Source organism: Saccostrea echinata, unplaced genomic scaffold (genome assembly GCF_033153115.1).
Source record: "Saccostrea echinata isolate AGI-Se365-2 ecotype Australia unplaced genomic scaffold, CSIRO_AGI_Sech_v1 ptg000022l, whole genome shotgun sequence".
Taxonomy (NCBI): domain Eukaryota; kingdom Metazoa; phylum Mollusca; class Bivalvia; order Ostreida; family Ostreidae; genus Saccostrea; species Saccostrea echinata.
The window spans coordinates 14,714,481-14,742,208 of record NW_026889771.1 but is presented as its reverse complement, the minus strand read 5'-3'; the positions used below and the strand labels follow the sequence as shown (position 1 = coordinate 14,742,208).

General features: G+C 32.1%; 1 protein-coding gene and 1 long non-coding RNA gene across 2 annotated transcripts; one reads left to right on the top strand and one right to left on the bottom strand.

Moving 5' to 3' along the window:
* Positions 1-42: 42 nt before the first annotated feature.
* LOC133190498 (nuclear receptor-binding protein-like) lies at positions 43-27,645 on the top strand. The gene is made up of 14 exons (XM_061326159.1): positions 43-223; positions 1,524-1,646; positions 12,247-12,348; positions 13,199-13,288; positions 13,883-13,923; positions 15,149-15,237; positions 19,239-19,319; positions 21,215-21,273; positions 21,368-21,475; positions 21,805-21,934; positions 22,416-22,524; positions 23,115-23,165; positions 23,407-23,710; positions 24,771-27,645. The coding sequence occupies exons 1-14, from the start codon at positions 113-115 to the stop codon at positions 24,861-24,863; spliced, it is 1,491 nt and encodes a 496-aa protein (XP_061182143.1). The 5' UTR covers positions 43-112; the 3' UTR covers positions 24,864-27,645.
* Positions 5,015-9,522, bottom strand: LOC133190500 (uncharacterized). Its single transcript, XR_009721598.1, has 2 exons — positions 9,392-9,522; positions 5,015-5,047 (listed from the first exon to the last, which is right to left on the bottom strand). It is a non-coding gene; the product is annotated as an uncharacterized LOC133190500 (long non-coding RNA).
* Positions 27,646-27,728: the final 83 nt, after the last annotated feature.

Below are 27,728 nucleotides of genomic sequence, written 5' to 3'. Positions count from 1 at the left end.
TGTATTCATTTTTATTTGCTGCGGAATAGTTTCACTAGCTTGTATCCGGTTAACTTGGAAGGAAGACATTATCACATATTTTGCATATTTTCATGTTTAACGCATCATAGGAATGGCAGAACCAGACGAAGGTAGTAAAAGTAAAGCAGACAGTGAATCTGAGGATGAAAGTGAAGTTTTAGAGGAAAGTCCTTGTGGAAGATGGCAGAAGAGACGAGAAGAGGTGAGAAATGTTTTGATGTAGGCCTAGCCAATAGGCAAGAGAAAAGGATGTTGGATTTTGTCATTTATTCATTACACGATATATTTGTTTAACTGCTGTTGAAAAGTAAACGTGTTAATGATGTATCACTAGTTTGTTCTTTTTAAAAGCATGCCTTTCATAACTGCTTGTCAGACTTGTTAAATAGATTGAGACTGAATGCCTGAATGGGGTATAGTAGCCATATCATATGCCAGAGGCAACATTTCTATGAAAAGGATGTCCAAAGCGAAAAGTTGAAGCAGGGAATTCAATAATCTCAGTGAGATTCGTCGAGACTAAAAATTTTGTACAGATGTCTCTTCTGAATCTCAGACACACAAAGTGATTCGGGAAATCTTGTACGGACTTCGACCACTTGTTTCGATCAATGTGGGCTGAAAGGAATTCCCTTCCTGCTTCACCTTTTTGGCTTTGGACATCCTTCTAACTCCCTATCACTATGAAACCCGTGTTTCTTACCTTTAAAAGATTTAAAACTTTAAATCCAACCAAAATCAAGTTGTTGATTTTTTCATAGCATTGATATATTCATTTAAACCTCCGATGCCAAAGAGTTCCAGCAATAGTCTACTTCAAAACTTCATTCTACTATGATTTCCTATAGAAATGAACCATAGTACGAAGTATTTGAAAATCCAAAATTTTTAGTCTCGACAATTCTTGCTGAGATTAGGAATTCATTTCAACCTGTTTTGATCTTAACAAGCAGTTGAAGTTGGTGCAAGATTAATTTCCCTAATCACTTTGTGTGGCACTGGTCTGAGATTCAAAAGAGATGTCATGACGAAATTTTTAGTCTTGACGAATTTTGCTGAGATTACTGGATATCCATTTACTTATAACTCATATCCACCTCTTCATTTGGAACAATTAGACTGTGACACATGACATCTTATGTTAGTTGCATTTCCATAATGAAGTCTGAAAAGTGCAAATTTTTAACAAAGAATGTTTAATAAGAGCAGAAAATCTCTAATGGACACATACTGAAAACTGTGTGAAATTTATAGAACATGTTGGCAATTTAACAAGTTTGACTCTACTAAATGTCTATATCCTGCATGTAAACAGGTATTATCTTTGATTATTAGCCACATGTATTTGTAAGGGGTGGATATTAATGAGTATTTTATCCTGGTCTAGGCATTCTATTTATCTTGATGATACTTTTAAAATTTGACAAGTATTATTAGTAAATGCATTCTTAACATTAAATGTATACATGTATTTAAAAAAAATACTACATTATATTCTGTAGGTAGAGCAGCGAGATGTGCCTGGTATTGATAATGCATTCCTGGCCATGGACACAGAAGAAGGAGTAGAGGTTGTCTGGAATGAAGTGCAGTTTTCTGGAAATAGAAACTTGAAAGAACAACAGGTAACTAACTTTTAGCAGATAAAGAATTGGAGAAGAAAAATGTTTTTTTTTTTATTTTTTTACTTTTTTAAACTTACTCTTAGATTTGTCAAGATATTTCAAGCTTAACTATTGTCATTCACATACTTTCTGCATTTGGACTAGTGTTAACCTTTTAATTAATAATTGTTATCAGGGCCATAGTAATGATGACAAATTTAGCTCAGCCTTTTTCCGTAATACTGTTACACTAAATAATTTGATTTAATAAACCATTAATATTTTGTTGATTTAATCAAAATACCACACAACAGACTGAATGATCTGGAAAACTTGTGTATCATATAAATATTTATTTTTCTGGGCAGTCACCATCCATTGGTTGTCCAGATGCTTTTATCCAGATGAGTGAAATAGGTCATAAGATTGTAAAAATATTGTCATTGAGTTTTTTTTTTTAATTATTGAACTTTTTAATAATTGCATGATGAATCTCTTTTTGATGTCAAGGTTATATACTAAGAAGTTTAAGGTCAAGACAATTTTGTATGCATTATTCTTAGTTAGTTACTAGCATGGCAAACTGTGCATTTCTAAGACATCTTGGTTGGAAAATTAGAATATGTTGATATAGTTTTACATTGGTATATTATGTCAAAAGAATTTGAAATCTGTCACCATTTATCAAATTGTAAAGCTATTGCTGATATATAATGTACACTTTAGTTTGCAGAAAATCATCAAAAATAATTAACTCATATACATCCTAAAAGTGTTAAGATACTAGTGAGTTGTACATAATTAGTAATGCTAATGATCACAATGTACTTTGATAATCATAGTGAAATATTTCATGTAGAATTTTTTTTTTTAATTTCTCACATTGTATTTAAATATATTACGATATATTTTGTACTACGGGAACTTAGTCATCACTTTTAACATTGCTTGCTCTCTATTCCTGCATTTCTCTTGCTGTGCTAAACATTTAGTTTTAAAGATAAACATGATACTGAACTTTGAACTTTGCTTTCTCACAATTGACTTTTCATTGGTTATTTCTCTACTGCATGCACAATTTTCAGACTTCTGACACCGGCCGCCAACGACGCAAATCCGTCATTCAGAACGATTACCTGTTGAACGTATGTTTTCTCAGCTTGTCCACACCAAGCTTTTGCATTACTACTGTGCATCATTTAACAATTCTTTGTCTTAATTTTTACAAACAGTCTTAATATATTTCTATATTTAAAAATGTATTAAATAAAAAAAATAATTATTCCATATTAGTAAGTATTGGTAATTTAATTTTGTTTTGAAGAGGTGACAAATTAAAGTAGATTTATTATTTTGTTAAATGCTTCTGGAAAAATAACCAAATTAATATAGTGAATGCTGTAAACAAATGAAAAAAAAAAACCAAAACATATACTCATTTTATAAAAAAACTTTTTTTCTAATGGACACATACTTACACATTCAAATTTGATATAGATAGTTACTTAACCTTAGATGAATTAGGAGTTAATTAATAATTACAATTCTTTATGGCACATGGTTAATTGCATGTTAGAAGGTCACTCTTTTAAGAGCTGATTAGATATCTTAGATGCATAGGGATCACTTTGTTATCTGACTGTCAGTCTGTCTAATACAAGTCATGTTTCACAGGGTCTGTCTTAATTGATATCTTTAAGGAACTTGATAAAAAGATTGCTTACAATGTCATTGAGAAGCATCTCCAAGGTCATTGTTCAACACTTGATGCAGTTCAAGGTCATTGTTCAACACTTGGTGCAGTTCAAGGTCATTGTTCCAAATGGGAGTTTTACAATTATACAAATGTAATTATAACATATATAAAGTTATGAAAATGTTAGTCTCAGTGTGATATGTGTACTATATAAAAAAAATTATAAGGTCACAATTCTTAATTAAAGTGATTTAAAATTTAATTTCTTGCACTTAAAACCCTGCAGGTGTCACATGTTTCTTGTAATCTTTCCAAATGTAATATGGATAAGAAATTATAAACAACACTTCACTTTATGGCACATGAACTGAATCACTGAAATATCTCACCATTCATTCTATATTGCACAAATTTGATATCCTGAAACACAAATCACAGAACTTTACACATGAGAAAGCAATGCATTGGCTTTCTAAACCTTTTCAAAAGCTTTTACACATGAGATTTACCATATAATCATGCAATGGCAAGTACATGTATTAAGAATGCATATAAATTTAAACATAAACATTTCATTGCATACTGAGATTTTTTTTTTTTTTTTTTTTTTTCATTTTTTTTTTTTTTTTTTTTTTTTTGTGTATATAACATTCACTATATTCCTATCATTTTGAAATAGTTTCTGCTTGTTAGAATTTTGTATTTTCAGGAGTAGTTTTTCAGAGAAAAGGAATGTAAAATTCCATTAAGTTATAAAAACACAATTCAAAATTATTAACGATCAAGATACATGAACCATGTGCTTTTGTCAGTTGTCTATTAGGAATGTGGTGGAATGGTCTGTAGATATAATTGTTCCAAAAGTGGATAGTGTTGGGAAATAAAATGTATTGCAACCAACATAGCTTTATTGAGTTATTAGTACTCACTTGTATAATTCTGAGCCCCTTTTGGTGTGCTATCAGGCCTCATCTTAACATTATAGTACATGTATATATACATTGGTACATGGGTATATTTTGCATCAAGAATGTACTTCAGTACATGTGCATTTGTACAAAATTACAAGTGAGAATAGAAGCTGTATCAAGGTTTGGGAAAGTTAATTAGCACAGTACATGTTCTAATGTTATATGGAAATAATTGTGTCTCTATATCTCCACCTTGCACGTCTCATGAATATGCACTTGACTGTAATTATGTAAATCAGTATGGGATACGAATTTGCATGATAGAATATATGTCAGGGTTGGTCCGTTTGGTATATATAACATAAATATTTTTTCTTTAAATTTTGAATGCTTAAAAAAAATCTTCTTCTTACTGTAAACCAATTGATTTTACTGTTATTTTTAATTTGTAAGGTTCAAGGACACATAATTCAGTGCAGAGGTGAATTTGATTGTATGGACAGCATTATAGATAAAAAAAAAAAAATTAAAATACTGAGTAATTCAAACTTAAAATTGGTTTGCAGGGAAATTTGATAATTGATTTGCTACTTTTTAATATAATACACTCTTATAATCACAGTATAATATTGCAAGTAGAATCCCTTTAATTTATCAGATTGTTTTTAAATATGTAATATTTATATATATTGTTCTGAAGAAATTCAAAAATCACTGATTATATTGCTTGTTCTCTAATTCTGCATTTATCTTGCAGTGGTAAACAAACAGTCTGAAAATAAATTTGACACTGAACTTTGCTTTCTCACAATTGACTCTTCATTTATAATTTCTCTCCTGCATGCACAATTTTCAGACTCTGTATGACAACACCCGTCCCCGACGAAAATCCTCTGTTCAGAATGAATACAGGTCAAACGTATGTTTTCTCAGCTTTATTTCTATACCAAGCTTTTGCATTACTTCTGTGATTCTGAAGCATCAACCTGTTCTTTGTTCTTAAATTTTTTTTGTATATATTGATTTTAAGAAATGTCATTACTTAGGATCAGTTTAAAAATATTCTTTCTTTCTGAATTTCTGAGAAGTTTTAGCTCACCTGAATCAAAGGTTCATTTGAGCTTTTCTGATCACATATAATCTGTCAGTCCTTCTATTAACTCAAATTTCACATTTTCAACTTCTTCTCCAGAACCCCTGTCTTCTTTCAACCAAACTTGCCATAAAGTATCCTTGTGAAAAGAGGATTTAAGTTAGTTCAAATTAAGGCCACGTCCTCTTGAAAGGGATGATAATCAAGAAAAGACAAAGAAAGGTGTATGTCTTTAAAAATCTCCTTAAGAATCAGAGAGCTTGAGAAGATAAAACCTTAGTGAAAAATTCCTGACATAGTGCACATGCAAGTTTGTTAAAATTATGGCACCTTGGGTTAGGTCAGACCACAATGGGGAGATCAAAAATTTACATTGGAATATATAGAAGAAAAAAAAATCTACCAAATCATGATTTTTTTTAGTCATATATTACATGTAATATGCAAGTGTCTTCCTGTAGTACAGATTCATGTTGTTCAATTTTGGGTTGGGCTATAGTAAGGGGTCAAACATTTACAAGGAAATATATAAGAAAAATCTTAAAAAATCTAATGAAGGGGAACAGCAGGGCCATTATTATGCACATTTAATATGTAAGCATCCTTGCCTAGTAAAGATTCAAATTTGTTTAATCGTGGACCATTGGGAGTAGGGAGGGATCACAATAAAGGAATTTATAGGAATTTAAGTTCTGAAAAAACCCTTTCTAGATTAGCACTGATGGCAAAAGTAATATACAAACATTCTAAAGTCAGAGTTTCAGATTACCGTTGTCCATCAGCCATTTGCTGATAAAAATTCAGAAATTCAGCACAGCAAGGTCATATTATCAGTCATATTGATATTGAAACATCCCCATGTTGTTTGGCTTCAAGTTGGTTAAGTCATGACCCTTTTGGATTCAAGAGGGCCACAATGTGGATCAAAATTTTTCATTAGATTATAGAGGGGAAAGAAAATCTTTGAAACAACGGAGCCAAGTTGACCCAGGTGAGCATTGTGGCCATGGGCCTCTATTTAAAATTTGGCACTGATTTTTGAACCTAGCTTTCTCACTATTGACTCTTCATTTGTAATTTCTCTACTGCATGCTCAATTTTCAGACTTCAGACACCAGCATTCCCCGACGAAAATCCTCCATTCCGAATGATTACATGTTTAACGTATGTTTTCTCAGTTTGTCTACACCAAGCGCTTGCATTAGTACTGTGCAGCAGCTAATTGTTCTTTATCCTATTACAAGCAGTCCCCTAACAAAAAATTACCGTAGTAAACTATAGTTTACTATAATATCAAAGTTTTTACTATAGTAAATCATAGTTAATCAAAGTTTTTACTATGAATTTCAAGTTTTTATATTTTATCTTACTTTTCAGTGGGATTTTTTTCTATCAGCAGGAAAATTACTTGTATATTTACATATTATTTCCAAAATTTACATCAATGGAATGAAGTTTTGGATTTATCAAGGTTTAAACTCTTGAAAAAAGTTCTTGAGTCAAGTTCCAAAGTAAATCATAGTATCAAAGAATATACTGTAGTAAACTATAGATAACTGTGGTAGATTATTGTTAGGTGTCATGACAATTTTTTGTCAGTTCTCTGTCAGTTAGGAATGTGGTGGAATGTTCTGTAGATATGAGGCATGGGGTTGATTGTTTCCAATGTGGACATTGTTGGGAAATAAAATGTATTGCAGCCAACATATCTTTATAGAGTTAATAGTTTGAACTGACTATCAAAAAATCGTCAGTGAACTGAGTGAAGACAACACATCTGCAATAATTGATTAATATAAAAAAAAATTAACAGTGATAAATGCTAAATATCCATGTTTTTTTTTTTTTAACCAAACCAGTTTAATTTTTAACACAGTCAAGGGGCATTACTCTATTTTTCATGCAAATGGCAGACAAACTTTTCAACTAAGCATGTTTAAAAGTTGGTCTCTCAGATTTGTATAAATAAAATATTGTATTCATTTTAGGGGTGAAACGATACACCTCCTTCACGGTTCGATACATATTGTATAATTTTGTCTTGGTTCGGTTATTTTCGATACGATACATTTTGATAGAAGGAAACAAATTCTACGTTGTTTTATGCTTTCTTTTTCTAAATCTAGTCACATATTTTACGAATTTTATTTGCAAATTGACTAGAAGAAATTGATTAAAATTATTTGACTGTCAAAAATTATTTTACAAGCTATCAGTCATCAAAAATTTACGTTTTCTATATTTATTTATACTGAGTAACGTGTTATACCTTATGCCACACCCGACTGAATAACGATCCCGACCGAAAAATGAACCGAACCGAAAATTTGAGATTTTGCACCGTGTATCAAACCGAGAAAAAATACCGCGGTACATCAATACCGCGGTGAACCGTTTCACTCCTAATTCATTTATAAGGACATCTTTTACTCAGAATGCAATTTATATGGTTATTTTTATTAAATGTAACCTTGAATGAAATTCAAACAATCAATTAAATAATATTGTTACGTTCCGATAGGTTTACCTGTGAAATTCGGATTAACTGTTGTTGACAAGTTCCGAATAAACGGACCCTGAACCCGATGTATATAAACTACTAAAATATTTGTCAATGAACAATGAACGAAAGAATTGAACAATGATTTATTATTTGAACTTTATCAATTTGATTTATGTATTGTAATTACAAAGCGTTATGTTGTATATGTTCTATATAGGTACAACGTTATTAAGTAATTTTAGTGGTCAAAACCCGCTAACTTACAAATTAGATATTGATCGTGACGTTATTGGTATCTGACGTTTATACGTCATCATAACAACTTTTGTCTATAAAAGACAGCTGTTTTGTGTTTAGAAGTCAGTCTGCATTGGGTTGCGACTCCGTATACTTCGGGTGTAAGACAGTGGTATGTACAAACAGTACCAAGTCTATGTATACGAAATCATTAGTGAAGAGTCATTCAGAGTAGAAACGTCCTGGATTGACCATTGGTTCGTCATCTTTGTATTAACCAAATAACGTTGTACCAACCAAGTTTATCATTGTGCTTATAATTGAACCATTTGATCGTCTTAATAAATATCATAAACTTTACAACGTGTTATTCGTCACGGTTCTAGTGCAGATATTATAGTGAACTAAAAATTGGTCATTATTCCGATTGTATATAAACTTTGTGGATAACCATTTCAACCTTGACCAGTTAACAGTAACCAACAGCGGCCCACGATTAACTGATTAAGTAATAACCTTATACCCTCGGTTTCGTTACAATATATTAAATGCTGCCAATTTCATTTTGATAATCATAAGTAACTTTGGTTGGATTTAGCAACACTAGTTACTAGTACTCACCTATATAAGCCTGTTAGGCCTTTTTTATGTGCTATCAGCCCTCATTCTAAGGTAATTAGTATATATGTTGGTATATTGGTATAAGTGAGAAAAGAAACTGGAGTGGTTTTGGAAAATTAGCATTACACAATATGTTCTAATGCTATATAGAAATAAATGTGTATGTCTCTACCTTACACATCACATGGCTATGCATTTTAACTGGTAATCAGAATGGAATAGGAATTTGCATGATAGAATATATGTCAGGGTGGTCAGTCTGGTATATATATAACAGTAATATTTTGCAAATTGTTTTGAATGTTTTAAAATGAATAGCAGTTCTCCTTACTGTAAACCAACTGTAGTTACTGGTGAATTGTCAGGTTCAGAGACACACAAGTCAGTGTAGAGATAGATTTTATGGTAGCCTTATAGAAAAATGAAAATATTGAGTAATTGAAGATTAAAAGTTGGTTTGCAGTGAGGTATAATAATTGAATTACAACTTATAATATTTAAATTCTTATAATCATAGCACAGTATTTCAAGTACTGCAGATTATTTTAAATTTTTCACATTGTATTTATTTTTAGTATAGAATATATCATATTATTTAAAACATCACTGATAAAATTGCTTGTTCTCTATTCCTGCATTTCTCTTGCTGTGCAAAGTGTTTAGTTTTTAAAATTTTATGCTGAACTTTGAACTTTGCTTTCTCACCTTTGACTCTTCTCTACTGCATGCACGATTTTCAGACTTCAGAAGCCAGCAAACCCAGGCGAAAATCTTCCATTCAGAATGATTACCTGTTGAACGTATGTTTTCTCAGCTTGTCCACACCAAGCTTTTGCATTACTACTGTGTAGCATCTAACTGTTCTCTGTCATTTTACAAGCAGCCATGATTATATAAATACATGTATAAAAAAAAGTTATTAAGCATAAATCAGTAACAGTATTATTTTTCTCTTTTTTTCGATACTTTATAATTTCTTAGTTCAACAAGATGACAGTTTATTTAGTGATTATGTTGACAATACTGCAAAAGCAACTAAATTAGTACATTGAATGCTGAAATACATGTACTAATGTATAGTGTATTACTTTTCAGAAAAAAAGTATTCATCTAATGTACATTAATTTAATTTAGATAGTTACCTAGCCCTAGATGAAATAGGACTTCATGAATAGATAGTTTTTGTATGACATGTTTTCCGTTTGAGTTACTCACTTTGGCCACCATGTTTGGAGCTGGGCAACCTGGTGAACTTCTTTGATTTACCAAATAAAAAAGTATTTGGCAGGAATATATGGGAAAAAATCTTTACAATGTGAAAATTATGAATTATAGAAAGCATTCAGAAAAAAATATATTCTTCAGAAAAACAGTGCCATTCATTTTGTAATGCACAAATTTGATTGTATGTCAAATACAATTACAAAATTTTACACCTTGGAAAAAATATGTTCTATTTCAAACTTTTCAGAGACTTTTACAAATTAGATTTATGTACTGTACCAAAAAAGAGCACCATAATTAATCTATGCATATGAGATTAGTATTAAAATTTCACTGTATTTCAAGATTTTTTCCAGTAGCATTCACTTATTCCTGTTATTTCAAGATTTACTGCTTGTTAGAATTTTGCAATTCATAAACCTTATTTTAAGAGAAAAAGAATGTAAAATTCCAATAAATTATTAAAATACAATACAAAGTTATTAACATCAAGATACATGAACCACATGCTTTTGTCAGTTGTCTTTTAGGAATGTGGTGGAATGGTCTGTAGATATGAAGGTTCCCAGTGTGGATAGTGTTAGGGTTGGAAATAAAGTGTATTGCAGCTGACATAGCTTTACAGAGTTACTAGTACTCACTTGTATAAGTCTGTGAGTCCTGATGTGCTATCAGGCCTCATTCTAACATTATAGTATATATACATTGGTACAATAGAATACTTTGCTTCAAGTCTGTACTTGTGCATTTGTACAAAATTACAGGTGAAAATGGAAGCTGTACTGGAGTTTGGGAAAGTTAACACAATACATGTTCTCATATGTCAAAATAATTATGTGTCTACCTAGCATATTGCACATCTCACATTGCTATGCACTATAATTGTATTGGTAAATGAGAATGGTGTATGATTTTGCATGATAGAATATATGTCATGTTTGGTATATACATGATTGGTACACACAGAATATTTCAAATTAAAAGTTTTTGAATGCTAAAAAAGTTAGACATCCTTCTCACTGGTAACCAATGTGATATGGTTGTAATTTTTTAATTTGCAGAACACAAACAAGGGGTTTTCAAAAAGTCTGTGCACTGGGGCCATTAAATTTAAACTGTTTAAGGGACATCATTGATTTTTAAAAATATTTATTCAACATCATCTCTTCTGTATACAGAATAGACTATAAGACATAGGGTTTAACTTTGAATATATTGTCTTTTTTTTTTTGTAAGCATGTAGCAGAACCTCAAAATATGATATATTTCTATCGTGGGTCGAATTTTGATATAAGCATATGTTGCCTAATTTTCACTCATGTAATTTTGACACAGTTTTTCATAAAATTTACATTTTTTACCTTATTTTGTCAGGTATAATTTGAGCTCTTACAGAGAGTGATCATAAAAAAAGATGCTGGAATGGGGCAGGGGTGTTTATCTACTTGTTGTAATTTATAGTTTCACATCAGAAAAACTCACAGAGACTTAGAAAATGTTTAAACAGGCTGGAGAGAGAAAAAATAAGTCCAGACTATTATTAAACTTTTTTTTTAAAGAGAGGGGAGAGACACAATGCGGATTTGCAGTCCAGATATCCAAAGATAGTCACATCAAAAAGCAATATTGTTTGTGTGAGGTAGAAAAATGGATTAAGCTCACAATGTCAAGTGAGGATCTTTATCTTTTGTGTAGATGCATGATTGATGATATTGTGCATGAAATCAGCAGTTCATGAAATGTTTAAGATGGGTTTCAATAAGTGTCACTAAGGTATTTTGTCAAGAAGCAGAGGAAGCCGACTGACAGTGACAAACAACAAAACTAAACAGCAACAGTGCCAGGGAATCAAAAATGACTGTATAATTTTTTTTTTTTTTTTTTTTTTTTTTTTTTGTAAAATGATTAATTGCCAAATTATCAATGCATCAAGCTAAAATTTTCAACACTTATACCTTTGTTATTTTATGCACCCATTTTGAATCAAAGCCTAGTACCAGTACCTTAATTTTATGACTTTGGTCCACAGACATTTTGATAACCCCTTGTACATCAGTGCAGAGATACATGTATCTTTTATTATGGCTTTCAAAAAAAAAAAAATGAAAATAATTGAGCAATTCAAGTTTAAAGTTGGTTTGCAGTGAAGTTTAATAGTTGAGTTAGAATTTAGAACTTACTTATACACTAAACTAATTTTATGATCACAAATCTTCATAGATTAATATCAAATGTTACATTTGAGAGTTGCCAGTATACAAAATCAGCTGCTACATAATAAGGATTTGTATTTGTGTCCGATTGGGTTTGTATCTTTATGTAAAAACATTTTGCAGGAAAAGATTCGACAAGTCTTTAACAGTCTGATACAGCTAGATCACCCAAATATTGTCAAATTCCACAAGTACTGGACTGATACCAAAGAGGGGCGACCAAGGGTGAGTGTCAAATTAACTTATTCTTGATTTCTAATTTTAGACCATGTAAATGTATGTTTACATGTATCATTTGCTATTTTGCCATTTTTAGCTCTTAGACTACCATAAACTGAGAACAGACTTAAGTCAAAATTTCAAAGCAATATAACTTTTGAAATAATTTTGGTAATGAAACAAAATTTTCATCATATATTAGAATTTAAATGTTATATAAAACTGCAAAATTTTAAGCAATTACATGAAATAATTCTCAAGATATTAAAAATCAAAATTTTGACTTAAGTCTATTCTCAGTTTATGGTCTTGGGGCCAGAAGAACTTATGCATTTATTTACCGGTAATAACTTATAGGTGTCCATTGTCTGTACATATGTGGACTATACTAAGATATACAATTCTAATTATCGATTTTTAGTACTTAAGTCACCGGTATATGGTGACGTCTTTATCTGAGTAAAAAATTCTTGAATTGGATGTAACAACTTACAATCAATCAATCTTTCTCTTAAATACACACCAGTAGAACTACAGTCTCATCAGAGACTTCTGTTTTATTTGAAATACATTCAAACCTGTATTAAGCAAACTATCAAGAGAAATGCTTAAATGGTCACATATGTCAGGTAGTCACTTAAAGCAGGGAATTATATTCTAGCAATTTTCGAAGTACATAAATAAATATTAAATAAAAAAAAAAAGCTTGGAGTGACATTCAATGGAACTTTCACAGAATACTACAATTAACGCATTTTGCCATTATACACATACTGGAGTGGGGGTATCATTATGTGAGATCAGAGCTCACAGTTTCTTCTGATGTTGATGCAATATTTTCTTCACTCCTTTCCAGGTTATATTCATCACAGAGTATATGTCATCTGGTTCCCTGAAACAGTTCTTAAAGAGAACAAAGAAGAACAACAAAACATTCCAGCTTAAGGTCAGTTCAATTAAGACAGACAATGTACAACTCTTGTATTTATAGATTTAATGTTAATTTTACCATGTTTACAATGTAGCGAGAATTCAGTGCAATCCACATCCAAACCCTTGTATGGAGACAATGCCAAATTATGATGGGTTTTATTTTATGATAATATGTATTTACCTTGAAATATGTGAAGATTACGAACAGCATTCGAGCTCAAAAGTTCATTAACCATGATAAAATGGGAGCAGAGCAAACACAGACCTCAAAGACATCAGAGGTGAGATCAGGTGCCATGGAGGAGTGAGCATCCCCTGCCGACCGGTCACCCCCGCCGTGTGCACACCATCCTGTGATTGATACAAAAAATGAGAAAGACATTTGAACAATTTGGAGGAAATATTTTTATGTATACAGTAAAACACGCTTATAACGAAGTGCCAGGGACAGATGATTTTGATTCGTAATAAATGTAAATTGTTATATCCGTTAGTATCAAAATACAGTTTGAAGTCACAGGGAATTAAAATCACCGTTGTAAGCATCAATTCATTATAAGCGTGTTTGCTATAAGCGTGTTTTACTGTAATGTATTTTTTTTACCAGGCGTGGAAGAGATGGTGTACACAGATCTTATCAGCTCTCAGGTAATCTGCACATTAAATGAAGCATTATGAAAAAATGTAATAAATTCAAAATTTTAATTTAAAATAAGAGTATGGAATGAATGATAGGACTTTTTCTTTAATAGCTTCTTTTGCTAAAAAAAAAAAAAATCATGCATTAGACAATATCATGCTTGACCTGCTGTCATTAACCCATCTTTAAGCTCACTTCAAATGGGGTGGGGGAGTTTTTGTAATGCATCTTGTATGTTTTATTGTACCATTCAGGCTTAGATGCTGCATTTTCATCCAATATTTTCCATAAGAATGACCAGGTTAATGTTTTTTGGAGCAATGTGTTTCATTGTACCAGTCAAGGTTTCAGATGCTGCAATTTCAGCTAAAGAATGACAGGTTAATGTTTTTGGAGGAGGTTAAAGTTTTTGGAGCAGGTTAAAGTTTTTGGAGCAGGTCTCATTCTCAAGTAACTATAAGCCCTATGTTGACCAAACTTGCATGGATGATACAGAAGAAGGATATACAATACTGGACTTGCTTCAGATGCTGGATCTGACCTACATTTTCCGTATGAGTGACCAGGTTAAAGTGTTTGGAGCAGATCCCATTTTCAAGTAACTATAAGCCCTATGTTGACCAAACTTGCATGGATGATACAGAAGAAGGATATACAATACTGGACTTGCTTCAGATGCTGGATCTGACCTACATTTTCCAGATGAGTGACCAGGTTAAAGTTTTTGGAGCAGATCTCATTTCCAAGTAACTATAAGGCCTATCTGAACCAGTCTTGTATGGATGATGCATCAAGGGACTTTGCCTTACATAAAGACAACATTCGTTGAGTTGAGCTCTGTAATCTCTGATTACCTATGTTTTTTTAAGAGGTTCCTTCCCAGATTCATATATGACTAGAAGTCCCATGCTGACCAAACTTGCATGGATGATGCATCTAGGGATGCACACTACCAAACTTGATTTAGGTGCTGAATCTTACATACATTTTTCAGATGATTGAGCAGAAAAATGGTTTAGAGCAAGTTAATAAAACTCTTACCCAGACCAAACATGAAAAAATTTTGCATCTATGGATGCACACTACCAAAACATTTGTTTGGTATGAGACTTTGCCTCACTTAAAGACAATACTCATTGAGATGAGCTCTGTAATCTTTGATTACCTATGTTTTCACTGTTCTATAGGATCCATTTTCAAAAAGCTTTAAAATTTCATCAATCTTACTTACAGTTACCTACATTCCTGTGAGATTATACATGGCAATTTGACCTGTGATACAATTTTTATACAACACAATGGGCTCATCAAAATAGGTTCCGGTAAGTATGTGCTCAATTCATTGCCTGTTTTCAAGTGAGGTATGTCTAGGCACATTTTTCTCTCTGGCCTAATGATGTTCGTTAGTCTATTGGAACTATTATTCACTGGAATAATATCCATTATGGCTAAATTTATCTTTGTAAAATGGAGAAAACTCTCCTAATTAAAATAAGCTAACACAACACTACCCTATCCAAAGCAATTTTATTTTTATACCCCCGCTCCGAAGGAGAGGGGGGTATACTGTTTTACCCTTGTGTGTCTGTCTCTCCATCTGTCTGTGTGTCTGTCCGTAACAAATTTTGGTCACAGTTTTCTCAGCAAATACTCATCGCAGATGCTTGAAATTTTAGCACAATCTTTGTTTAGGCATGCCATATGTTGGGATTCATTTTTGTACAAATCCGATATCAACTTCCTGTTAATCCATGCATCTGTCCATACCATACGTAACAAATTTTGGTCGCAGTTTTCTCAGCAACTTCTCATCGCAGATGCTTGAAATTTTAGCACACTCTTTGTTTAGGCATGCCATATGGTGGGATTCATTTTTGTACGAATCCGATGTCAACTTCCTGTTTATCGGTGTGTCTGTCCGTACCATACACTATACATAACAAATTTTGGTCACAGTTTTCTCAGCAACTACTCATCGCAGATTCTTGAAATTTTAGCACACTCTTTGTTTAGGCATGCCATATGGTGGGAACCATTTTTGTATGAATCCTATGTCAACTTCCTGTTTATTCGTGTGTCTGTCCATACCATACATAACAAATTTTGGTCGCAGTTTTCTCAACAACTACTCATCGCAGATGCTTGAAATTTTAGCACACTCTCTGTTTAGGCATGCGATATGGTGGGATTCATTTTTGTACGAATCTGATGTCAACTTCCTCTTTATTGATGCGTCTGTCCGTACCATACACTATACATAACAAATTTTGGTCACAGTTTTCTCAGCAACTACTCATCGCAGATTCTTTAAATTTTAGCACACTCTTTGTTTAGGCATGCCATATGGTGGAATTCATTTTTGTATGAATCCGATGTCAACTTCCTGTTTATTCGTTTGTCTGTCCATACCATACATAACATTTTGGTCGCAGTTTTCTCAGCAACTACTCGTCACAGATGCTTGAAATTCATTTTTGTAAAGATCCAATGTCCACTTCCTGATTATCACTGTGTCTGTCCATAACTGAACTTGTATATTCACATCAGAGCGGGGGTATTATTAGTGAGCATTGGCTCACAGACTTCTTGTTTGTATTTGTATTTATTTAGTTTACCTGCATTTAACACTGATGTGAGGTTATCTGATCACACTTTTATAGTTATCTGTCTTTATGGATTCTGATAACTATTGACATTTTAGATTTTTCACAAGAGACATTAGTCTATTCTAATTTTAACAGGATTAACTTTCTACATAGCATCTTTTTGAGAAAATTATTTTTTTTAAAAAAAAAACAAAGGGCTACATTCCTTTTCAAAAGGGTCAAGGCTGAGGCCACAGATTGGGGGATGGGAGGATTGGGCAGAATTTTTGTATTGTCATTTTCAAGTACATTAGCCTCTTTAAGTATTCTTCTGAAGAACAACATAACAAGTCTGTGATTATCAAGTTAACATACCATACAGTAGTTAAACATCACCATTGTTTTGAATAGACCTGCACATGTTCTGATAATAAGATATTCTGACAAATGAAAGTACAGATGTTGTGATATTTCTGTAAGTTGAAATTTTTTAAATCAACAGTTTTTTTAAAAAAAATTTTATTTTCTTGATAAAGGATTGGTTTTTGATTAAAATGTCAGTATTAACTACATGACAGAGGTGAGCATTGTGTTGATAATTTTTTTTTCCTTTTAATACTACTATGTGTAGGTGACCTTGGACTTCCAAAGGAATATGGTACAGTTAATACAAATTTCCATTCAGAAATATAAAGTAAATGATCAGTATACATTTCATGTGTAAATTATGCACACGTTTCAAGCTTAGGCCATTCCAAGTTTTTTCTCTGTTTAGCGTCCACCCATCTTTCAAAAACCCACCTACCTGTTCGCAAAAGACACAAAAGCCAAAAAATAAAACACAGACTTTGTAGTGTTAAAAATGATGTCATTCAAAGCATTTGATTTCATAAATCTATTTTTCTCCTAGAAAGATCTACTCTTTAGCAAAGTAAACGTATTGAATGCTTAAAATATACCTAATATGACATATTGTAGACAAATACTTAGAGATATTGACAGAATTAACAGATTTTGACCAGAATAATCAATTTCAGGACTCCTGATTTTGTTTGTTTTTTCTGATATGGGTGTCAAAAACCAAGGCGCAAGAGGATGCTAAACATAGAAAAAACTTGGAATGGCCTTATTATAAATTGTCATGTACAAAACTGATTTAGTTATCTTTGTTTGAATTATCTGAAATAGAGAATATTGACATCATACTACATGTATATGTACAAGCAGTTTTTAAACATTTATAATTGATTTAACAATTGTAAAAATTTTAAATACCTTATATTCATTGTACATGAAACAGAAGAAAGATTCTCTTTATCTTATTTTTGAGAAGTTTGAGCAATAAATTTTGTTTTTTTAAACTTTTTTCTTTCTAATTGATTGTTTGAAATGCATCATAAAATTTTGAAATTAGTTTCAAAGGTTTTTAATTTTGCCATCACATTGTAGGGATGGTATGTTTATAGCTTTTTAGGTCACCTGAGCCAGCTCAAGTGAGCTATTCTGATAAAAAATTTTCCATTGTTTGTCGTTTGTGTCATAGTAAAGTTTTCACACTTTCATCTTCTTTTCCATAACCAATGAGCCAATATCCCCCCCCCCCTTCATCCCCCCAAAAACATACAGAATTGATTTTGTTCATATTAATTTTTTCTTCTCAAAAACCACTGGGCCAGAAAAGAGGAAACATGTGAAAGGTTCCTGAAATAGTGTAGATTCAAATTTTTTCAAACCATGGCTCCCAAGGGTAGGATGGGGCATAAAGGTTTACATAGAAATATTTAGGAAAAAATCTGTAAAAATCTTTTTCCTGAGAGCAGCAGGGTCATGCCTTGTCATATTTATGTGCATGCATCCATGTTTAGTGATATTGAACACTGTAAACTCATGTTTTATGCCTTCTCTAATAAAGCAGATTGCCAGCCCCACAAAATTGGACACATATTCAAGTTATTCATTTTATTCTTATGGTCCTTAACAAATCTAATCATTATTTAAACGTGGTCTTTGAATTTTGTTGACACAAAATTGATTGTCTCACCAATATTGGAGTGACTGCATGCCAAACTAATATTGATCAAGTGTAAAATAGAATGTTTTTGTTATCCATAGAGAATAACACATACCCTTTTCCATATCACATATTGCTATGTCTTCAATTGGTCCAAATACAATACATCTAATATCACTCTTGATTAGATAGCTGCTCACCTCCCACCCCCACCCTTCCCTTTAAATAACTTTTTGCAAATTATCACCAATGTTACTAATAATGTTATTATCTGTTGGAGAGACCAGAAAATACTATTTATTTCCATTGTAAATTAAATGAAATTGATCATATTAATGAGGGAAGATGAATTTTGGTGTAACTCAAATGAGAGCTGCAATCCATTTTCCTCTTGTCCCCTACTTGTGAAACTGGAGTCTGTCGGTCTGCCCCACTTGGTTTTCTGCACTTTTTTCCTAAACACTTGCAGATATTGAGCTGAATAAGTGTACCTTGAGTTACAGGATTAAGTTTTGTTCCGCTTCAATGATTTATGACAGAATTAATTTTTTAGGAGGAACTTGCCAGTAGTATTACTTATGCAATACTCTCAGAAGCTTGTTTATTGGGCTGATGAACATGTTGATTTGACTAATTGATCAGATGAATTGGAAAATCGAAGATCATTACATGGCTGTAAAGGTTAATTATATGGGTAGTTTGTTAAATTTTAACTTGTCAATTTCAGTGGCTCCTGATGCCATGCACATTGTGAAAACATACAGAAAAGACATCAAAAACATGCATTGTGTGGCTCCTGAATATGAAGGTAAGTAACTGAGTTATTTGAAATAAAAACTGGAGTTACTGAATATTTGAAAATATATACAGTTAGAACTACCATGATAGCAACCCACCATATAAAACAGCTTATTGTTGGGTGTGACCGTAAAATTCCCTTGCAAGGCAGTAACCTATATGTTGTACCTTTATGTCTGACACATTTTTGAAACCATTTTTAGTGATTTCATGCAATTTTACCTTGATTTAGCTACTACATATTTCAAATTCCTACTTGCAACTTTAGTCGAGCATGTAAACTTTTTTGGTTCAAACAGCTAGATGACAGTCACTTAGTAGACAGTCAGTTAAATAGTTTAGATAAGTTTTTAGTAATTAGTAAATAATTTTATGTGTCACCAAATGCCAAAAAACATGATACAGTTTTAATTCTGAATACAGTGCAGAACATACAAAGTTTATACATCATGTAAAACTATTTTTCTACATGTATTATGAAAAATCTTTATAGCAATTTTATTAGTGATAAAAGAATCTCACTATTTCAGATGCTCAATACTCAACATAAATCTAACTGAGTCTTGTGCTTATCAAGGGTGCATTCTAACGAACATACTGAATGTACCCCAAAAATATGAAACTAATTTAGAGTTAATCAATACTTATAATCAGACATATGTACAGTAAAACATGCTTATAATGAATTGATGCTTACAGCAAAGTGATTCTTATTCCCCGTGGCTTTAAAATATATTGTAAACTGAATGGATATAACAAAGAATGTTTATATTAAAGCAAAAGTGTCCATCCCTGAGCTTTTCTGATCACCCATTGTTCTGCATTCAAAATTGTTCAAATCATGGCCCCAGGGGTAGGGTGGGGCCACAATAGAGGGGAACAAAGTTTTACATTGAAATATATAGGGGAAAATCTTTTTAAAATCACTTCTTTCTCAAGAACTACTGGACCAGAAAAGATGAAACTTGTATGAAATCTTCCTAATATAATCTTGATAATGTAGATTCTAAATTGTTCATATCAAGACCCTTAGAGTTATGGTGGGGCCACAGTAGGGGATCAAAATTTTACATGGGACTACATGAGAAAAAAAAATTGAAAATCTTCTCAAGAATCGCAATAGAACCCATTATTTTGCAAACATTCCAAAGTTGTGTGGATTCATTTTTTTTTTTAAGTTATGGATCCTGTGTTAGAGTTAGCTTAAATCAGGATCAAATTTAATATAGTGCATGTGTATAGGAAAAAAATTTCTTCACCATAACTTCAAGCCCATGTTGGTCATTTTGAAACATCCCCATATTGTGTGGATTCACACAAAGACCTTTTAGACCATGATATGGGGTCATAGTTTTCCATGGGAATATTAAAGTCTGAAGAGGAGCAGCAAGACTAAAGTTACGCAGATGAGCATTATGGCCCATGGGCCTCTTGTTTCTTATCTCTGTTGGAAAGTCTGACTCATTGATCAAAGTTTTATATGGAGTGTAAGAAAATATTTTAAAAGTTACTGTCAAGGGTAGCAGGTCCACATTAAATTGATCAATAAATTTAATATCATTAGGCAAATTTTAATTTCATTTGCTGTTGCTGAATGATAAATTGTAACAGTGTTGTTTATGAGAGAATAAGAAAATATTGTTATGTAAATGAATTAGGACAATCATAAATTGGCACACTAGAGTTTTAACAATGACATGTATTACCAGTAGTTTTAAATTAGCGGACAAAAAGCAGCATGAAAGGTGCTAAAATTTGATAATCGCTAAAATAAGTGTGTTTACAGTACATGTATCAAACAGAGAAGTCTTCTCTTTGAAATGTTTAGGAAGAAAAAAATTTTCTTATTATACAAAATTACATATATAAAGGCAGCAGAGGCTAATTTACAAGATATCCTTTCAGATCCATCTAGATGCACAACTGCCATAGATATCTACTCATTTGGAATGTGTGCTTTGGAGGTAATTATCGTTTTTAATTATTTGTATTAGATCTTTACTTTATGGTTATTTGGTTCATTTTTCCTTGTATTGATTAATGTGAGGACATTCATAGATTGCAGCACTAGGTTTCCAGGGCAATGGAGGAGAAGGTGGTACTAATCATGTCACTGAAGAGGCCATAGAAAAAACACTAGCCTCGCTGGAAAATCCTCTTCAAAAGGTATTAATAGTAGCTAAACCAGAAAAATGTCATAAAAAGTAAGCTCTCCAGAAATAATGCTTTGCTGGGGAACCTAAAGAAATCATGGAAAAATACACTGGGTTTTATTTGAAATCCCTTTAGATATACAAAAGGTACATGTCCATTGGTAGAACAAACACTATGATTAAAATGCAAGAAATTAGAAGATTAAAAATCTAAATCATTTAGAAAAAGAAGATTAAAGTTTTCCACAAACATTTGAAATGTTTGTTCTTTCTGATACATACATGAATAAAAGCTGGAACCAGCAATTCTATATGGAAATTGAACGACCTATTTTCCTGTAGGATTTCATATCCAAGTGCATACAGAAGGACCCTAAGAAACGGCCCCAGGCCAGGGAGCTTCTGTTCCATGAAATTCTCTTTGAAGTCCACTCGCTGCTACTCTTAGCTGCACATGCTATTGTACATTCATGTAAGTATTTTTTTTTTGATGTTGTTGAATATGTAACTGCACATGTACATGTATTTGTGAAATGCATACATCTGAAAATAGTGGATGCACATATCATTGTGCTTTGATATAAGTACCTCTTACTATTTGCAGTACATGCTACTGTGCTTTGATATAAGTACTTCTTACTCTTTGCAGTACACGCTATTGTACACGTCTAGATTGGGGGGAAAATCATTAATTTTGTAACAGAAGCACATTTTATCAGTTGTAGTCTGACATTGTTTTTTTTAAGTTTAATTTTTATAGTCTGTTCACTGTAGAAAGTACTTTAATTTAAAGTGCTTTGTTTATTTAGTAAATATATTTGAATTGCATTTGTAATTTCCTTGCAATTGGTAAATGACATTATGTTAAATTGTTAACATGATAGAGGTATATGGTACAAAAATATAATAATATAAATGATATTGAAATTTCTCCTCTACTTTTCTCTTTCCAGCAATTTTACCAGAAAATTTAACAGACCAAGCCAACAAGTACAAGCTTGAACCCAATCAAGTGATTGCAGAGATTACACACCCTGATGGCAGAGAAGGGGTGGTATGGAGGTAAACAGTTATAATGTTTGGGCAGATATAAGTAGATGCTTAGATACCTGGTATTACAAAATTTACCATTAAAAATTACATATTTATTAGATTAATGAATTACCTACAAGTCACTAATTGATGTTAACTGAAATGTATTTTATTAATCAGTTCTTTTAGTGCTGCACTTAATGTGTTGACATGTACTTTGTTCATGCTTTTAAAAACAAAATTTCAAATATGATAGAATTTTTTATAAACAAATTTCATAAGGCCATCTTAAAATGATTGTTTGTTTGCCCTTTCCTGACCGACTGGCTAAAAATGGCCCAACTCAAACTATTTTAAACCTTTAGGAAATAATAATTTTTTCAATTCATTCTGGAATTTTCTCATCCTGTCAACAACTATTTTAATTTTATAAATACCTTCAATTTTAAAAGATTCTGAAAATTCAGAATTGATGTTGAAATTTTCTGTGAAAAAAAATTTCCCACCTACCTACCAACCCAATTTTTTTTATCCTGAGTTGGGAAAGGGCAAACATTATTTTAAAGATAGCCTAATCATGTTCTTTATTGTGTTTTAAATATATTTCTTTTCCTTCGCAGAGTGTCCAAGTGTCCTCCAATGGAACGGGAAAAATTATTAGAAGATGTCAGGTTATTGCATTTTCACTTCTTCTGTAATAGAAATCCTTGATTTGCAAATAATTGAATTCTGATTTATTATATGCCCAACTGTGAATCACTCAATTTTACTGTTGGGTTAACTCGATCACATAATGGTTGTTTTTGATTTTCTGGATCACACACTGTGATTTTCTAAATCCATTTCACAACTCTCTGAAACTGATTTCTCCAAGAAAAATTCAAGTATAGATGTAATATTTTTATCACTCAGAAATGGCATCTTTCCTCTGACTGCCTTTAATGTGCCCACACCCCCTCCCAAACCAAGGGCCAAAACTCCAGAAGTGGAGGAGCTGTCTAAGTCAGAGATCCCTGAACCGGTGGATGTGGAGAATCGCCTCGTCATGCAGTCCACTTGTTCAGTGAAGAAAACAGATGAACAAGGCACATACAACCTTACACTACAGTTGAAAATGGATGACAAAATGAACAGGCAGTTAACAGCAGAGGTCAATGATGAGGACACGCCAGAGAATTTGGCTCAGGAGCTGGTGCATTATGGCTTCATTAATCAGGTGTGTGTGTATCTTTACTGCAAAGTTTGGACAGTATATGGTGATTTACCATGCACCCAGTGTACAGTGTATATAATGATGTTTTAGTGGCAAAGAGTATCCTTGGGTTAAGGGGATTCTTGTTTGTTTAAATTAAGAGAAGATCGTTAAGAGTTAATGAAAATTTAATGATATTTTTTCAAAAATCAAGAACTTAAGAACCACTTGGCCAGAAAAGATGAAACTTATGCAAAAGCTTCATTACATAGTATAGATTTTAGCTTACTCAAATCATGACCTCGGGGGTTAGGGTGAGGCCACAATGGTCAATCAATGTATAGGAAAAAAAATCTGCTGATGAGGAACAGCAGAGCCATAGAGAATCAGGAGAGCATTGTGGCCCATGGGCCTCTTGTTTGTTTTTATTTCATAATCCAGAAAATATGTTATTTACTTTCATTTGTATCTATAGGTACATACACCTGCTTTTAGGTATTTTAGTACTGTGAAATTACATACATGTATTTTCGTGGGGTCGATTTTTTGTGGTTTTAGGAAAAAATCTGGGTTTGTGGGGATTTGATTTTGTGGATGAAGAATTGTTGAGTATTAATATATGTAAAAAAAAATTACATTTCGTGGTTGATATAAATGTATGGGTCTTTTCATTTCTCGAAACAACAAAAATTAAACCCCCACGAAATTTATGATTTCCCAGTAATAGGAGCAGTTCTCATTACTGTGTCAAAAAACTTTACTCCACCGTGGAAATTGTTTCCATTATGACCGGAGTAAATGCACTGTATTGTAAATATTATTGTACAGTTTTGCTCATTTGTAGATGAAATACCCATTTCAAAGAGAATTTTGTATTGCAGTTGCACTGCATACAGGAGAAAAATGTGATGTTGTGTCAAATTCAGTGTTATTGTCTAGGCAGGAAAATTTAGATTTTCTGAACCATGTCAGCAATGCTCAAAATTATTTGGGTGTTGATAAAAGCAAAAATAAACAGAAGTAACCTGTGTCAATGCATTAAGAGAATTTCAATTCTTGAAACTGTTTTATTTTTATTTTTCAGAGAGACCGTGATAGTATAACAAAACTAATTGAAGATTCCATTCGCCCCTCTATGTTAGAAAATGGTATACTAGAAAATGTTGCCACAGCTTGATGTCTTCTGTTGAGTTGGGATAATGTGATAGTAAAGGGGCCACTCCAAACTATAAAAAACCAGTGTGGCTAAGATAACTTGCCTACACCTGCCTTTTCATATTGGGAAAAGCCTGTGGGAGGAAGAACAGTTTCAGGAAGTTGTGGAGAAACATGATCCTTTCAATCCTTGTACTTCAGAGTCGGTTGATAAATGTGATGCCAATGATTAGGAGATTTTTTGTTGCCTTATATTAAGGTACACAGTACATGGTGCTGTCTCCAGAGAATTCCTGTCAAATTTTAATAGCTCAAAGCTAAGGACACTTGTTGACCTACTCTTTTGTTCCTAATTAGAAAGAGGATATTTTAAAAGATTATTTTCAAAGTTTTGAACAGTAACTTGTAGTAAACCTTTTTATATGGAGTATGAAATGAGTGAGACATATTTGAATTTAATTTTGGCATTTATGTAAACTAACTTTGTCAAGTTGGCAGGTTAAATACAGATATTGAATTGAAATGCACAAAGAATGCAAGTCTTAAAGAGGGACTTTTCATTTCAGTTGTGAAATATTGAATGTTTTTCTTTTATCAACACCATGGTGTATAAATAGTTTGTATACATGTATATACATTTGTATATAATTATGCTTCATTTAAGATTCTTTGATTGCATTTTTTGTTACAGTGAACAAAGTTTATTGAATGAAAAGAACTGAAGGGGAAAAAAACAAATTTTAAATGCTCTATTATATTAAGTTTTTGCCTTCACGATATATTGGCCAAAGTGCATTGAAAACAATTTTGCTTCAGTCATTTTAGTAATTGGATGATTTAAAGCAGAGATTCATATTTCTCCTCTGAATTTGAGGGCAAAAAAGTGAACTGAAAAGAGGATACAACTAGTTCTCATTTTGAATTGCTAATATATGTTTATGGAATCATTTTAATATGAAATTAACATATAGTTTTCAATATTTCATTTTTATCTTTTGTATATATAAGGAATTGCATTTGTGCCATAATTCCAAGTTAAAGGGCATTAAAACAAATTTAACAACAAGTTATATATTGAATTACACTTAGAAAGGTATGTGTATTTAATCACTCATTAAAATCAATGCTCTGCATACTGTCAAGAATTCTTAAATTTGTAGATTATGAAAGTTAAATTTCAACAAAATTTTTTGTACAAGACATTTTGTGTAATACTTGACAGTTTAACTTTATTCAAATATAATTGTATGCAGCATAATGGATAACTGAACTGGTATACAAACACATTTGATTAAAATTTGTAAATACACCTGTCTTGAAGATGGTCTTCAATGTTTTATTATTACAGCCTACATGTTTATCCTCTTTCTGCCTTGAGATATTGTTTTATTTTGCCATTGTTTATTTATTTATGATTTCTCTCAAATTAAAACCTTGTTTACCGGTGGAAAAGAATTAGTACAGTTATCAATTTATCATACAATTTGAATATTTTTGTGAAATTTTTTGAAACGGATCAAACATGTACATTTATGTAGTCTACAGTGACCTTTCCCATTTTTTCCCCTTATTTTAGCTCACCTTGATGAAGTTGAGATGAGCTTATGCTACTGGTGTTGTCACCAGTGTCGGCATTGACATCCCGGTTAAAGTTATTTTTGAGCAGATCCGTTAAGTTTTTAGAGCAGACCCATTCTCAATAGACTAAGCTTTGTTGTGACTATACTTGCATGGATGATGAGTATAGGGATGCACAATACCAAACTTGTTTTGGATGCAGAATTTGACCTACATTTTATGGATTAGTGTTTTTGAGCAGATCAATTCCCAAGTAAATGTAACCCTATGGTCACCAATCTTTATGGATGATGGTTCTAATCTAGGGATGCATAGTACCAGACTTGCTTCAGAGGCAGTATTTGACCTATATGTTCAGGATGAGTTACCAGGAAAAAGTTTTGAAGCAGGTCCATTTCAAGGTAAATATATTAGTCTACATTTACCAAACTTCCATAGATGATACAACTTGGGATGCACATCACCAGAATTGCTTTGGATGCATCATCTGACCTACATTTTCAGGATGATTGAACAGTTGAAGTTTTAAGGTCCATTCCCAAGTAACTTTAAACCCTACCAAGACCAAACTTGCATTGATGTTGCATCTAGGGGTGCACACTGCTGGAACATCCTCTGGTGGACTTTTCTTTACTTAATATAGATGATGTCTGTCGAGAGGAACTTTGTAATTTTGATAACCTATGTTTCTGAAATGTAATGAAATCAAATTGACTCCTTGCTAATATAGTTAACTTGTGCTCTTATACCCTCTCTGACACTTAAAATAGAGGTACTCTGTACAACTTATTATATAATAGACGTTCTTTGTATAACTCATAATGTATGTACAGTTACCTTGTGGGTGTATTTTTAGATTTGCAAATTGGGGTCAGTGATTAAACACAGATATAATTATATGTATATTATTTTTGTTTTAATGTGGCCACTTGTAAATATATACTGTGAATAACTTATAAACTCTGTGCTACATGAATGTTCCTGGACATAGCTTTAAATTAAAATTATTTGCTTCAGTTTTGAGAAAAAGTATTTGTTCTGAAATATTTTTTTTATCAAATTAGAAAATTAACACTGGTCATTTAAGTTTTACAATAAGATTGTCATTTCAGATTTACAATAAGAATGCCACATTTTGTTTTGTTATGGTTTGTTATTACATGTGCAATGATTTACAAATATTTTTACATTTAATTTGAACTGCATTAAAATATTGAGTTTCTCGATATTTCTTTTTTTTTATGTGTTACTCTGTGAATTGATGTGAAGCCAATATGACTCCCTTGTTAATGTTTGACCTAAAGAGTGT